The 15,792-nt window shown below is 46.0% G+C and overlaps 1 protein-coding gene across 1 annotated transcript in view; it reads left to right on the top strand.

The window, feature by feature from the left end:
- Positions 1 to 15,792, top strand: part of LIMS2 (LIM zinc finger domain containing 2) — an 83,227-nt gene that overhangs the window by 56,944 nt on the left and 10,491 nt on the right. Inside the window, exons 5-9 of the mRNA XM_038747825.1 lie at positions 8,869 to 9,018; positions 9,593 to 9,743; positions 10,382 to 10,474; positions 15,096 to 15,144; positions 15,318 to 15,393. Of these exons, the coding sequence (XP_038603753.1) occupies positions 8,869 to 9,018; positions 9,593 to 9,743; positions 10,382 to 10,474; positions 15,096 to 15,144; positions 15,318 to 15,393 (519 nt within the window). The remainder of the gene's footprint in view (positions 1 to 8,868; positions 9,019 to 9,592; positions 9,744 to 10,381; positions 10,475 to 15,095; positions 15,145 to 15,317; positions 15,394 to 15,792) is intronic.

Below are 15,792 nucleotides of genomic sequence, written 5' to 3'. Positions count from 1 at the left end.
CCTCACCTCCCTTCTCTCCTTGTCCAGCCCAGCCCACACCCTCTGCTCCTCTGCTGCCGCTAACCTCCTCACGGTGCCTCGTTCTCGCCTGTCCCGCCGTCGACCCACATCCTCCCCCTGGCCTGGAATGCCCTCCCTCCGCACATCCACCAAGCTAGCTCACTTCCTCCCTTCAAAGCCCTACTGAGAGCTCACCTCCTCCAGGAGGCCTTCCCAGACTGACCCCACCCCCCTTTTTTTAATGGCATTTATTAAGCGCTTACTATGTGCAAAGCACTGTTCTAAGTGCTGGGGAGGTTACAAGGTGATCAAGTTGTCCCACAGGAGGCTCACAGTCTTAATCCCAATTTTACAGATGAGGTAACTGAGGCCCAGAGAAGTTGTGACTTGCCCAAAGTCACACAGCTGACAATCGGCAGTGCTGGGATTTGAACCCATGACCTCTGACACCAAAACCCATGCTTTTTCCACTGAGTCATGCTGCTTCTTCTTTTTCCTCTCTTCCTCCCTATTCCCCCCACCCTACCTCCTACCCCTCCCCACAACACCTGTATATATGTTTGTACAGGTTTATTATTCTATTTTACTGGTACATATTTACTATTCTATTTATTTTGTTAATGATGTGCTTCTAGCTTTATTTCTATTTATTCTGATGACTTGACACCTGTCCACATGGTTTGTTTTGTTGTCTGTCTCCCCCTTCTAGACTGTGAGCCCGTTGCTGGGTAGGGACCATCTCTATATGTTGCCAACTTGTACTTCCCAAGCACTTAGTACAGTGCTCTGCACACAGCGCTCAATAAATACGATTGAATGAATGAATCAATGCACACAGTAGGTGCTCAATAAATATGATTGAATGAATGAATGAATATGTTGCCGACTTGTACTTCCCAAGCACTTAGTACAGTGCTCTGCACACAACAGCAGGGATGAGGGGGTCTATGCACAATATAAACATTTGCATCCTAGGGGCCCTGGGTAGGGCATGTGTCTACCACCTCTGTTATATTTTGCTCTACCAAATGCGTAGTACAGTGCTCTGCACACAGTAAGCACTCACTAAATACGGGTGATTAACTAATCGATTGCAGCAGATTCAGAGACAGTAAAATGGAGAGTCAGGTGCCACAGATCAGGGAGCCCACCGGCCTCTAAATTTCCTTCTACAGGGGGTGTTTCAAATAATTGGGAAACAGCACGATGGAGTTGATAGAGCATGGGCCTGGGTTGTGGATTCTATTCATTCAATTGTATTTATTGAGCGCTTACTGTGTGCAGAGCACTGTACTAAGCACTTGGGAAGTACAAACCGGCAACATATAGAGACGGTCCCTACCCAGCAATGGGCTCACAATCTCGATGGGGGAGACAGACAACAAAAACAAGTAGACAGGTGTCAATACCATCAGGATAAATAAAATTGTAGCTATATATACAATTGCAATATACAAGCCTGTATATATGTATATATGTTTGTATATATTTATTACTCTATTTTTTTATTTATTTTACTTGTACATATCTATTCTATTCTATTTATTTTATTTTGTTAGTATGTTTGGTTTTGTTCTCTGTCTCCCCCTTTTAGACTGTGAGCCCACTGTTGGGTAGGGACTGTCTCTATATGTTGCCAACTTGTACTTCCCAAGCGCTTAGTACAGTGCTCTGCACACAGTAAGCGCTCAATAAATGCGATTGATGATGATGGTATACATCATTAATAATATAGAGTAATAAGTATGTACAAATGCACACAACCCTTCTCTACCACTCATCTGCTGTGTGACCTTGGGCAAATCACTTCATTTCCCTGTGCCTCAGTTACCTGTAAAATAAGGATTGAGACTGTGAGCCACATATGGGACAGGGACTGTGTCCAACCTGATTTGCTTTTATCCACCCCATTGCTTAGTACTCTGCCTAGCACACAGTAAGTGCTTAACAAATATCACAAGTGTTGTTATTGTTAATTCCTGTAATTTGCATTGTGCCAACCTGTATCTTTAAGATGATTTTTGCTGACCTTATTTGAATTCAATTTGTGCCTCATCACAAGAAATATGTGGGCAAGATGCTCTTTTAGGCATTCAGGTGCATATGCACATTGAGTGGAAAGAGCCCGGGCTTTGGAGTCAGAGGTCATGGGTTCAAATCCCAGCTCCGCCAATTGTCAGCTGTGTGACTTTGGGTAAGTCACTTAATAATAATAATAATAATAATAATAATAATAATAATAATAATAATAGCATTTGTGAAGTGCTTACTATGTGCAAAGCACTGTTCTAAGCACTGGGGGGATACAAGGTGATCAGGTTGTCCCACGTGGGGCTCACAGTCTTCATCCCCATTTTACAGATGAGGGAACTGAGGCTCAGAGAAGTGAAGTGACTTACCCAAGGTCACACAGCAGACATGTGGCGAAGCCGGGATACGAACCCATGAGCTCTGACTCCAAAGCCTGTGCTCTTCCCACTGAGCCATGCTGCTTCTCTAACATCTTAACTTCTCTGTGCCTCAGCTACCTCATCTGTAAAATGGGGATTAAGACTGTGAGCCCTCCGTGGGTCAACCTGATCACGTTGTACCTCCCCAGCGCTTAGAACAGGGCTTTGCATTATTATTATTATAATTATTGAGGTAAAATTCCGGTAGAAAATTGCTACTGTGAATCATTTATTGTAAATTTGTAATTTCAAATTGTAATATCAATTGTAATTTCATTACAATTTTTCCTAGCCTGATCTCTCTTAACTCCAATAAGTTTCCCACCGCGTGGTATTTCCACGACTCATTTCCATGGCTCATTTCCCATGAGCCACCAAACTTTATAGCAAAATATTTCTGACTCTACTAGCCTCTTGGGGAACTGTAATAAGATGCCTCCTGTGAATGCTGGCTCCTATTTTGTTCTCATCTTCATGAAGACATGCCCCACGGTGTGTGGAATGGGAAAAAAGCGAGTAACAATGCAGTACATGGCAGAGAATTTGCTCCACTTGATGAGCAGAAACCCTTGCCATCTCTGCAAGACCAGGGAGCGGAGGGGAAAATTTGTTGCTTTTTTTAAAATGAAGCAGCCCTAGGCCACTGCGGACAGAAGGTGAACCCCAGGAGTGTGAGTGGTATATACGCCTAGGAATGAGAGATCATTCCCAGCCAGCATCCCTGCTGTTCCAGGGCCGCTTCCTCTCTCCTCACCCTCCGGAGTTCGGAATGACTATAAGCTCATCCTCTAGACCGTAAGCTCGTTTTGCACAGGGAACATGTCTACCAACTCTGTTATTACTTATATTGTACTCTCCCAGGTGCTTAGTACAGTGCTCGGCACACATTACGCGCTCAGTTCATTCATTCATGGATATTCATTCATTCAAAATTCATTCATGAGAAGCAGCGTGGCTCAGTGGAAGGAGCCCGGGCTTTGGAGTCAGAGGTCATGGGTTCAAATCCCGGCTCCGCCAATTGTCAGCTGGGTGACTTTGGGCAAGTCACTTCACTTCTCTCTGCCTCAGTGACCTCATCTGTAAAATGGGGATTAAGAACTGTGAGCCCCACGTGGGACAACCTGATCACCTTGTATCCCCCCCAGCGCTTAGAAGAGTGCTTTGCACATAGTAAGCGCTCAACAAATACCATCTTTATTATTATTATTATTCATTCATTCAATTGTATTTATTGAACGCTTACTGTGTGCAGAGCACTGTACTAAGCGCTTGGGAAGTACAAGTTGGCAACATATAAAGACAGTCCCTACCCAACAGCGGGCTCACAGTCTAGAAGGGGGAGACAGAGAACAAAACAAAACATATTAACAAAATAAAATAAATAGAATAAATATGTACAAATAAAATAAATAAATAGCATAATAGAGTAATAAATATGTACAAACATATATACATATATACAGGTGCTGTGGGGGGGGAAGGAGGTAAGGTGGGGGGGATGGGGAGGGGGATACCATCACTTCATTGATTGACTTCTGGCTGCTCAGATCATCTAGGTCCCTTTCTCCTCACTTCCCCCTCATGTTGCCAAGGAACATCCTTGCTATCTCAGCACTTGGGGGCCGTTTTCCCTCCCTGAATAATAATAATTATAATAATAATAGTATTAAGTGCTTACTAGGTGCAAAGCACTGTTCTAAGCACTGGGGGGGATACAGGGTGATCAGGTTGTCCCACGTGGGGCTCACAGTCTTAATCCCCACTTTACAGATGAGGGAACTGAGGCACAGAGAAGTTTAGTGAGTTGCCCCAAGTCACACAACTGACAATTGGAGGAGCTGGGATTTGAACCCATGACGTCTGACTCCAAAGCCCAGGCTCTTTCCACTGAGCCACGCTGATTCTCTAACTCACGTCGGATCCAACCGAGCTATTCAGGAGCTTCCCAGAGTTACTAAAAGCAGGTGGACCAGAGACCCCTATAAGTTGGGGAGTAGGGAGACCCCTGGGTGGCCAAGAAACCACTCAGGATAATCATGGGAAGGACACTTGACCAAACTCCATCACAACACAGATCCAGTATAACAAATTTAATTGGGACATTCCAAGGAATTTTGTCATAATGGGATTTCATTTGAATTGGGTGTCGAGAAGCAACGCGGCTCAGTGAGAAGAGCGCAGGCTTGAGAGTCAGAGGCCATGGGTTCTCATCCCACCTCCGCCACTTATCAGCTGTGTGGCTTTGGGCAAGTCACTTCACTTCTCTGTGCCTCAGTTACCTCATCTGGAAAATGGGGATTAAGACTGTGAGCTCCACGGGGGACAACCTGATTACCTTGTATCTCCCCCAGTGCTTAGAATAGTGCTTGGCACATTGCGCTTAACAAATACCAAAATTATTATTAAAATTATTATTGTGATCTCAGGGATTTAGAGGGCATTTAGAGATGCACCACATACTGCCGTGTGACCTTGGGCAAGTAATTCAACGTCTCTGTGCTTGTTTCCTCGTCTTGTAAAATGGGGATTAGACTGGGAGTCCCTTGCAGGGACTATGTCCTAGCTGATTATCTTGTATCTACCCCAGTGCTTGGTACATAGTAAGTCCTTAAAAAATACCACTATTATGAATATTGTTATTACTGTACAGATTCTGTCATTTCTGCCCCACCCTTTGTCCACCGTCCTGAACCCCCGATTCCCTGTTTGCCCACGGAGGTGAATCCAAGGACGGAAACTTGTTTAGATAATTCAAGTTAGAGGAGGCCCCGTGGTGTAATGGTTAGCACCCTGGACTCTGAATCCAGTGATCCGAATTCAAATCTCGGTGGGACCTTTAACTTTAGAGAAGCAGCGTGGCTCAGTGGAAAAGAGCCCAGGCTTTGGAGTCAGAGGTCATGGGTTCAAATCCCAGCTCTGCCAACTGTCAGCTGTGTGATTTTGGGCAAGTCACTTCACTTCTCTGGGCCTCAGTTAGCTCATCTGTAAAATGGGGATTAAGATTGTGAGCCCCCCACCGTGGGACAACCTGATCACCTTGTAACCTCCCCAGCGCTTAGAACAGTGCTTTGCACGTAGTAAGCGCTTAATAAATACTATTATTAATTAAGTTGTGTCTAGAAGTGTGCTTGAGTGCACACACCCATCCCTCCCTGACCCCCAGTGAATCTCACATTAGAGGCGATGGTGGTTATTTCACAAATTGATTAGAGTTATAAGTAACCTGGGAAGGTTCAAAAAGAAGACTGTCTATGAATGCTTATCGGTCAATCGATGGTATTTGTTGAGTACCTACTGTTTGCAGAGCACTGTCTTAAGAGCGCTTTGGAAAACACAATACCGCAGAGTTGGTACGCTTGTTCCCTGATGCAAGGAGCGTGCTGTCTAGACGGGGAGACAGGCATTGATATAAATGAATAAATTACACATAGGTACAAATTGTTGTGGGGCTGAAGATGGAGGAAATATCCAGTGCGTAAAGAATATAGATCCAACTGCCTAGGTGACATAGGCAAGGAAGGAAGGAAGGGAAATGAGGAGAAGGCAGCATGGCTCAGTGGAAAGAGCCCGGATTTGGGAGTCAGAGGTCATGGGTTCTAATCCCAGCTCCACCAATTGTCAGCTGTGTGACTTTGGGCAAGTCACTTCACTTCTCTGGGCCTCAGTTGCCTCATCTGTAAAATGGGGATGAAGACTGTGAGCCCCACCTGGGACAACCTGATTACTTTGTATCAATCAATCAATCGTATTTATTGAGCGCTTACTGTGTGCAGAGCACTGTACTAAGCGCTTGGGAAGTCCAAGTTGGCAACATATAGAGACAGTCCCTACCCAACAGTGGGCTCACAGTCTAGAAGGGGTAGACAGAGAACAAAACCAAACATATTAACCACAGCGCTTAGAACAGTGCTTGGCACATAGTAAGCACTTAACAAATGTCGTTATAATTATTATTGTCTTGGAGGAGATGTGATTTTAATAAGGCTTTGAAGGTGGGGAGAATAGGTCTTTCGGAGTTCCAGGCCAGAGGGAGGACTTGGTAAGGGGTCTGTGGTGAGATAGATGAGCTCAGGTACCACAAGTAGTTTGGCATTGGAGGAGTGAAATTTGAGGACTGGGCTATGGCAGGAAATCATCGTCGTGAGGTAGGAGGCAGAGAGCTCATCGAGTGCTTCAGAGCTGATATTTAGGAGTTTTTGTTGCGGAGATGGGTGTGCAACCACTAGGAGTTGGGAGATGTGAACTGAGCCCTCTATTGGGTCGGGACTGCCTCTATATGTTGCCAACTTGTACTTCCCAAGCGCTTAGTACAGTGCTCTGCACACAGTAAGCTCTCAATAAATATGATTGACTGATTTAGGGCAGCGGAGTGAACTGGAGAGGGGAGAGACAGGAGGAGAGAGAGGGCAGCCTGTCAAGATGAAATACGACGTGTGCTTGGATCAGTTTGGATGGGGAGGAAAGGGTGGCTTTTAGTGATGTTGTGAAGAGAGATCCAACGGAATTTGGTGATTAACTGAATCTGTGGGTTGGGAAGCAGCATGGACTTGGAAGTCAGAGGATGTGGGTTCTAATCCTGACTTCGTCACCTGTCTGCCGGGTGACCTTGGGCAAATCAGTTAATTTCTCTGTGCGTCAGTTATCTCATCTGTAAAATGAGGATTAAGATGGTGAGCCTCGTGTGGGACAAGGACTGTGTCCAATGTGATTACCTTGCATCTACTCCAGCGCTTAGATCAGTGCTTGGCACATAGTAAGCACTTAAATACCATTATTATTATTATTATTAAATTAGAGCAATAAGTTGAGGATGATTCCAAGGTTATGGGTTTGTGAGTCAGGGAAGATAGTGGCGTTGTCTGCAGTAATGGGAAAGAAACGGGGAGGGTGCACGGTTTGGCTGGGAAGAACTTCTGTTTTAAAATGTGGGATGTTTAGAGAAGATAAGCAGAAAGGAAGTGGGGAAGATTTAATTAGGTATTGATTTTCGAGGCCATTCTTTTAACTAACAGTGTAGTGGTTTGGGTGGAACGGTAATGGTCAAATCCATAGAAGGACTCAGAGTAGGTCATCTCAAAAGAAGAATGCTCCCTCAATCTGGGAGGAAGTCATAACATCCATTGGAAGCTCAAGATCCGGGAATTACAATCTCAGGATCTACTGTTTTTGACTTATGTTAGGGATTCTAGGGGGGAATGTTGGGAATACTGGAAGGTTCAAGAAGGGCTTAAGGTTTATTCTCCCCCTCCTCCCCCTCCCCCCGCCTTACCTCCTTCCCCTCCCCACAGCAGCTGTATATATGTATATATGTTTGTACATATTTATTATTCTATTTATTTATTTATTTTACTTGTACAAATTTATCCTATTTATTTTATTTTGTTAATATGTTTTGTTTTGTTGTCTGTCTCCCCCTTCTAGACTGTGAGCCCGCTGTTGGGTAGGGACCGTCTCTGTATGTTGCCAACTTGTACTTCCCAAGCACTTAGTACAGTGCTCTGCACACAGTAAGTGCTCAATAAATACGATTGAATGAATGAATGAATTAGAGGGAAATGTTAAAGATAGCTGTCACAGAGGATGACCATCTTATGATTCTTCCATTCATTCATTCAATTATATTTATTGAGCGCTTACTGTGTGCAGAGCACTGTACTAAGTGTTTCGGATGTACAAATTGGCAACATATAAAGACGGTCCCTACCGAACAACAGGCTCACAGTCTAGAAGTGGGAGACAGACAACAAAACATGTAGACAGGTGTCAAAACCATCAGAATAAATAGAATCATAGCTATGTGCACATCATTAATAAAATAGAGTAGTAAATACGTACAAGTAAAATAAATACAGTAATAAATCTGTACAAATATATACAAGGACTGTGGGGAGGGGAAGGAGGTAGGGCAGAGGGGGAGGGATGGGGAGGAGGAGAGGATAAAGGGGGCTCAGTCTGGGAAGACCTCCTGGAGGAGGTGAGCTCTTAGTAGGGCTTTGAAGGGAGGAAGAGAGCTAGCTTGGTGGATGTGCAGAGGGAGGGCATTCCAGGCCCGGGGGATCACGTGGGCCGGGGGTCTATGGCAGGACAGGCGAGAGCGAGGTACGGTGAGGAGATTAGCAGCGGAGGAGCGGAGGGTGCGGGCTGGGCTGGAGAAGGAGAGAAGGGAGGTGAGGTAGGAGGGGGCGAGGGGATGGACAGCCTTGAAGCCGAGAGTGAGGAGTTTTTGCTTGATTCGTAGGTTGACAGGCAACCACTGGAGATTTTTGAGGAGGGGAGTGACATGTCCAGAGTGTTTCTGTGCAAAGATAATCCGGGCAACTCTGTTGCTGCAGCTAGAAATGGGATCCTGGGCTGACTGTACCACTGGTCTAACACAACATAGCATGGCCTGTGGGCTAATTTCATTCCTGTTTCCTAGGCACTTGTGCAGACCATGCCACAACCGAGAGAAAGCCAAGGGCCTGGGCAAGTACATCTGCCAGAAGTGTCACCTGATAATCGACGAGCAGCCCCTGATGTTCAAAAATGATTCGTACCATCCAGACCACTTCAACTGCATGCACTGTGGGTAAGTAACCTGGACCCCATAGCACTTATGTACATATCTTTAAATTGTACATTGTGAATTTTTCATATTATCATCTGCCTCCCCCTCTAGACTGCAAGCTCGTTATGGGCAGGGACTGCGACTGCTAATTCTCTTGTATTGCATTCTCCCAAGTGCTTAGTACGGTGCTCTGCACATAGAAAGCACTCAATAAATACCTTTGATTGATGCTGGCCGTCCCTTAGCTAATGACTCTGGGCCTCTGGGACAGTTAGATGGATCACACAGCACAGTCTCTGTCTGATGGGGCTTTGCAACAAATTTTATGGCCTCAATTAAACCTGGCCAAAACAAGGAGGACAGGGCAGATTTAAAGGAGAGAGCTGCATTTCTTCTGTTCCATGATAAATGTTTCTTGCCTGCCAGTGTTTCTTGGGAGACATTGAAAGATGATCTTTTGAAGGATGGGAGATTCCTGTTTCTGTGATTTTTGTCCCCCTCGCCCCCTGCCCAGGCATTGCTTTCCTGGAAGGCCTCCAGGGTAGTCTTCCTGAGAAGGGCTGAGGTGGTCTAAGATCCCGGCTTTGTGTTTCAGGAAGGAGCTGACTGCTGACGCTAGAGAGCTGAAAGGAGAGCTCTACTGCCTGCCCTGCCATGACAAGATGGGGATCCCCATCTGCGGGGCCTGTCGCAGACCCATCGAAGGACGCGTGGTCAACGCTCTGGGGAAGCAGTGGCATGTCGAGGTGAGGCCCTCAGCACTGCGTTCAGATGAGAAACCTCTGCCTCTGGCCAGAAAACGCAAGGGAACAATGGGAATTCCGGGAGGCCCTGATTTGCCTGAGTTTTTCTTTAAAAAAAAAAAAAAAATTCCTTTCCAAGTGCCCGGGACTACCCAGGCCTTTCGGTTCTTTCTTTCTCCCTCCTGTTCCTCAAGTTTTTACCACTCATTACTCATTAAGAACACCACCAAAAGTAAAACGTGAAACTGAAATCAGTCCATTTCATTCCTAATTGATTGCTCAGGGGAAGTGTTGAGAGAAGCAAAAGGTTAACTCTGTTTTATTGACTAGAATGAGGTCTCTGGACTCGTGTGTATTTTGAGCCTCTATGCTGTTCTGCTCGCTTCTGTCACAGGTCACTGAGATTTGGCTGTCACAAGTAACCCTCGGTTTGCTTGAAGTCCCCATGACTCCATGGAGTTCCTGAAAAGACAGTTTGACATCCATCCCCTTGTTGGGGTTCTTCCCCTCACTCCCTCTGCATAGAGGGATGTGAAAATCAGACTATGAGGAGCGGGGGTCCACATCGAGCACCCCTCCCAATGCCCTGAAATTTTTTTTTTCTGAAGTTTGGGTTCACAGAATGACTTTTCCTTCTCCAGCATTTTGTGTGCGCCAAATGTGAGAAGCCATTTCTGGGTCATCGACACTATGAGAAGAAAGGTCTGGCATACTGTGAGACTCACTACAACCAGGTAAATTTGACCTGCTGAGGGGCAAACCCAGGGGATCATGTTTAGGCTTCAGATAGAAATGTTGAGCCACTAAAATCACTAGTAGTCTTTCCCTTCCCTTGATCCAGTAAAATCACTAGTAGCCTCTCCCTCCCTCATCCTCAGAGTGATGAAATGGGTCTGCCCCGTCTGTTAAGACTGGAGGCTTTCACCCAGTGTAAACTCTTTGAAGAGCTCAGAAAAGTCACCCAATCCATTTCCCCTGCCTTTAGACAGACCCTTACCTAAACCATCCCAAACGGATGATGGATCAAGCAGTCAGTCAGTGAGTGATATTTACTGAGCACCTACTGTATGCAGAGCGCTGTACTAAGCTCTAGGGATAGCACAAGGTAACAGAGTTGGTAGCCACGTCCTCTGCCTCCAACGAGCTTATAGTTTAGAAGGCTGATGATTTTTTCGGTTTCGAAAAGCTTTCAAGAAAGGTGAATGATCCTAAAATCTCCTTCCAAAACGTGTTCCAATACCTAACAGTCATTTTTGACAGCAAATTTTTCCTTCCATCTTACTCCATGCTGCAGTTTCCTCACAACTCATTAGCAGTAGCCGGCCTAAATGGTGAGTGTTTGACTAGCAGCCTCTCATTTAGCTTGGGAGTCAGAGTACGTGGGTTCTAATCCCAGCTCTGCCCCTTGTCTGCTGTGTGACCTTGGGCAAGTCACTTAACTTCTCTCTGCCACAGTTACCTGATCTGTAAAATGGGGATTAATAATAATAATGTTGGTATTTGTTAAGCACTTACTGTGTGCCAAGCACTGCTTTAAGCGCTGGGGGAGATACAAGGGAATCAGGTTGTCCCACGTAGGGCTCACAGTCTTCACCCCCATTTTACAGATGAGGTAACTGAGGTGCAGAGAAGTTAAGTGACCTGTCCAAGGTCACACAGCTGACAAGCGGCGGAACCGGGAGTAGAACCCATGACCGCAGACTCCCAAACCCGGGCTCTTTCCACTGAGCCACGCTGCTTCTCAAGACTGTGAGCCCCAGGTAGCACAGGGACTATCCCCCTGATTACCTTGTATCTACCCCAACACTTAGAAAGGTACTTGACAGATAGTAAGCGCTTAACAAATACCACAATTATTATTATTATTATGAGCAGCTCAAGTGCTATGCCCTTTTGGGCTCTAAGGACACTGTGCCTGCTGATGAAATTGGAAACAAGCCAGCTCTAATGAAAGCCAAGCCTTTGCCTCTCATATCTGTATTACATATCATATCTGAAATTTATGTACACATCTGTAATTTATGTATGTTAATGCCTTGTCTCCCCCTTTAGATTGTAACGTCACTGTGGGCAGGGAATGTGTCTGTTCTGTTGTTATATTGTATTCTCCCAAATGCTTAATACAGTGCTCTGCACGCAGTAAGCGCTCAATAAATATGATTGACTAGTACTGTTGTGGCAGAGAACATGCGCCTGGCGGTTGAGGACATGGGTGACTTTTTATTGTTTGAAGGCCTCTGTACTTTCAAATGGCCAAGTACAGGGTGTTTGGTCTGGTGTTTTCTGGAACTTCCATGCCTCTGGCAGAGATTTCCTTCCTTTTATTTGTCAATTCTAAGGGAAAGGTTTCTTGCGGTGTGGCTTGTGGGACTGGCTTTGACTTGTAATTGTTTCTTAAGAGATTTTTGGCATCAGGAGTTGCTTATCCTGGAGCAATATTCTGACCCAGTAGTTATTTTTATCACAGACAGGGAAATTGAGTGCAAGGGTTCGCAAATGTTTTGGGTAAATTCAACCACTGTGGCAGAGCACTACACTGTGTGCAGAAGAGACCCAACTCCCCAGATTACTGCCCACCCACCCCAGCCCCACTTCTCTCCTCCTTCTCATCTTCATTCTTGTCCTTGTCGTCATTGCTGTCCGGATTGTCTTTCTACAGAAACGTTCAGGGCATGTCACCCCCTTCCTCAAAATTCTCCAGTGGTTGCCTGTCCACTTCCATATCAAACAAGAACGCACCGTTGGCTTTAAAGCTCTCCATCACCTCGCCCCCTCCTACCTCACTTCTCTTCTCTCCTTCTACAGCCCAGCCAGTACATTATGTTCCTCTACGTGCCACTAACCTCCTCACCATGCCTCGTTCTCGCCTGTCCCGCCGCCGACCCCTGGCCCACGTCCTGCCTCTGGCCTGGAATGCCCTTCCTCAAATCCTCCAGATAATTACTATCCCCAACTTCAAAGCCTTATGGAAGGCACATCTCCTCCAAGAGGCCTTCCCAGACCAAGCCCCACTTAGTCTTTCCCCATCTTCCACTCCCTTCTGCATTTCCCTGACTTGCTCCCTTTACTCTCCCCGCCCCAAACCCCAGCCCCGCAGCACTTACGTATATACCTATAATTTCATTTATTGTATCAATGCCTCTTTCTTTGTATTGATGTCTGTCTCCCCCATTCTAGACCGTGAGCTCGTTGTGGGCAGGGATTGTCACTTTGTATTGTTGTATTGTACTTTCCCAAGTGCTTAGTACAGTGCTCTGCACACACAGTAAGCACTCAATAAATATGATTGAATGAATGAATGAATCTCTCTCCTCCTCATCTTCCTCCTTGTCCTCATCCCGCTCCTCCCCCTCATCTTCATTCTCATCCTTCTCCTCCTCTTCCTTATCTTTGTCCTCATCCTCATCATCTTCATCCTAATCCTCCTTGTCCTTCTCATTTATTCAACCGTATTTATTAAGTGCTTACTTTGTGCAGAGTACTGTACTAACGTCCTTGTCCTCCTCTTCATCCTTGTTCTTGTCTTCATCCTTGTCCTTACTTTTATCCTTATCGTCCTTCTCCTTGCCCTAATCCTCCTCCTCGTCCTCATCCTTGTCCTCATCTTCATCCTCCTCCTTCTCATCCTCCTCGTCCTCATCCTTGTCCTCATCTTCATCCTCCTCTTTCTCATCATCCTTCTCTTTCTCCTGGTCCTCATCCTCCTCTTCTTCCTTCTTGTCCTCTTCCTCCGACCAGACTCCTCTCTGCTCCTCACTTCAGCACTATCACCACCTCACAGTAGCCAGTGCTGTCACCACCCCTGTACGTGAGGAGACCGGCTTGCTTTTCAGACGGTAGCCACAGCTGCAGTTGGCCAGTGGCTATAAAGCGAAGCGTCCCCCTCACTTAAAGCTATGGTGGAAACGGTAGCCACGGTTGAAGGGCCACGTTTGAAAAACACTATCTAAGCCTGTGAACCCGTGAGACTTCTAGACTGTGAACCTGTTGTTGGCTATTGACCATCTCTGTATGTTGCCAACTTGTACTTCCCAAGCGCTTAGTACAGTGCTCTGCACACAGTAAGCACTCAATAAATACGATTGAATGAATGAATGAATCAGGTTCCTCATGGCCCAACCCTGTTCAAAGGACCACCTTTTGAGGAACTCTTACTTAATGAATGAAAGTGAAGTGACTTGCCCAAAGTCACACGGCTGACAGTTGGTGGAGTTGGGATTTGAACCCATGACCTCTGGCTCCAAAGCCCATGCTCTTTACACTAATATTAATACATATTTACTATTCTGTTTATTTGGTAATGATGTGCATATGGCTATAATTCTATTTATTCTGACAATTCTGACACCTGTCCACATGTTTTGTTGTCTGTCTCCCCCTTCTAGACTTTGAGCCCATTGTTGGATAGGGACCGTCTCTATATGTTGCCAACTTGTACTTCCCAAGCGCTTAGTACAGTGCTCTGCACACAGTAAGCGCTCAATAAATACGATTGAATGAATGAACGAATGAAACACTGGGTTGGACAATGGGGTTTCAGCTCTCCCCCTTGGTTCACTGGATCACTCAATCAGTCACCGATCAGTGATACTTATTGAGGGCTTACTGGATGCAGAGTACTGAACTAAGTGCTTGGGAAAGTGCAGTAAAATAGAGACGGTAGACACATTCCACTTCCCGCAACAACAAGCTTGTTAGAAAGCACTGTGTTAAATGCTCAATTTGGACTTGGTTGTTCTAGATATGCAATCTGCTGTATTCTGAGGGAAAGGAGGTTTCTCCCCAGCCTTATTCTCACCTGCGAGGAGTCACCTGTACCTTGATAACCTGTGCCCTTCCTGTTGCTTTAGGATTTGGGTTGATGCTGAGATGTGCAATGCTTTGAACTGTTTGGAAGAAAAGGATTCTGTAAATATGGCAAGAGCAGCCCGCTCTGTGGTGCACAGCTGAACCTGGCGAGAACCAAAGTTGGAATGCGTCTCCCAACTCTGTTGTATTGTACTCTCCCATGTGCTGAGTATAGCGCATTGCACACACTAAGCTCTCAATACGTACGATTGATTGATTGATGGAGGGCTTGCAGATGTGAATCCAAGGTAGCGAGAGCCTGAAGAATAAACAGAGAGAGAGAGAGATGCCTTCCAAGAGCTTGCCAGGTTGGGATTTGATTGACTTGGAGGGCTGGAGAAGAGAGTGAGAGACCCTATTCAGTGATATCTAAGGTTTTTTCTGCAGGATCTGTGAATTTCCATGTGTAGGGTTTTTTTCATTTTCGCTGCAGCTGGTTGTCTGGGGGAAGACGGTCCCCTTCACTGCCATCGAAATAACTTGCCGCTGTGTCTCTTCTGCCCGCAGCTCTTTGGAGACGTCTGCTACAACTGCAGCCACGTGATCGAGGGAGACGGTAAGACGTGTTCTGGGCTCGTTTGGGATTTTTCTCTCACGGCTGTGGATTTGTGCAGCTGTTGAGCCCTTTGAGTGGGAGACAGTTCTCTCCTCACATCTGGCCTCGCGGTATTCAGGCTGAGAGCACATCAGCGGGCGGGGGTTGAATTCCCGGGCTTGTGTGTTTTGCAGTGGTGTCGGCTCTCAACAAGGCCTGGTGTGTGAACTGCTTCTCCTGTTCCACCTGCAATATCAAGCTCACCCTGAAGTAAGTAGTCGGTGGCTTCCCAAAAGAAGCCCTTTCTCCCATGGGGATGGCACATATCGAGCTCAAGGATGGTGTGTTTCACACTTGCCGCCACTTGTTCCCGCTCCTGTCAGCTTTCCGTAAGTGCCTTGGATCACATTTCATTGGCTGAAAGTTCCTCAAGGGCACGGCCTGTGCTGCCTCTTTTCACACTCGTATGGTCCCCGATAGTGATGATTCCAGGAGGAGTATAGTGCATCAAAGCACGTCACAAGTTCCAACTCTTCACCCCTGTGCAGTTTTCCAGCTCCCAGGAAGCATGAGCCATTTTAAGACTCTGACCGTTGACTTACAACTCATTTTAAGGTCAGCATCTGGCTCCAGTGGAGCAGGCCAGGGATCAGACTCCAGGAAAGCAAA

Source organism: Tachyglossus aculeatus, chromosome 1 (genome assembly GCF_015852505.1).
Source record: "Tachyglossus aculeatus isolate mTacAcu1 chromosome 1, mTacAcu1.pri, whole genome shotgun sequence".
NCBI lineage: Eukaryota > Metazoa > Chordata > Mammalia > Monotremata > Tachyglossidae > Tachyglossus > Tachyglossus aculeatus.
This window is presented reverse-complemented; position numbering and strand designations above follow the sequence as displayed.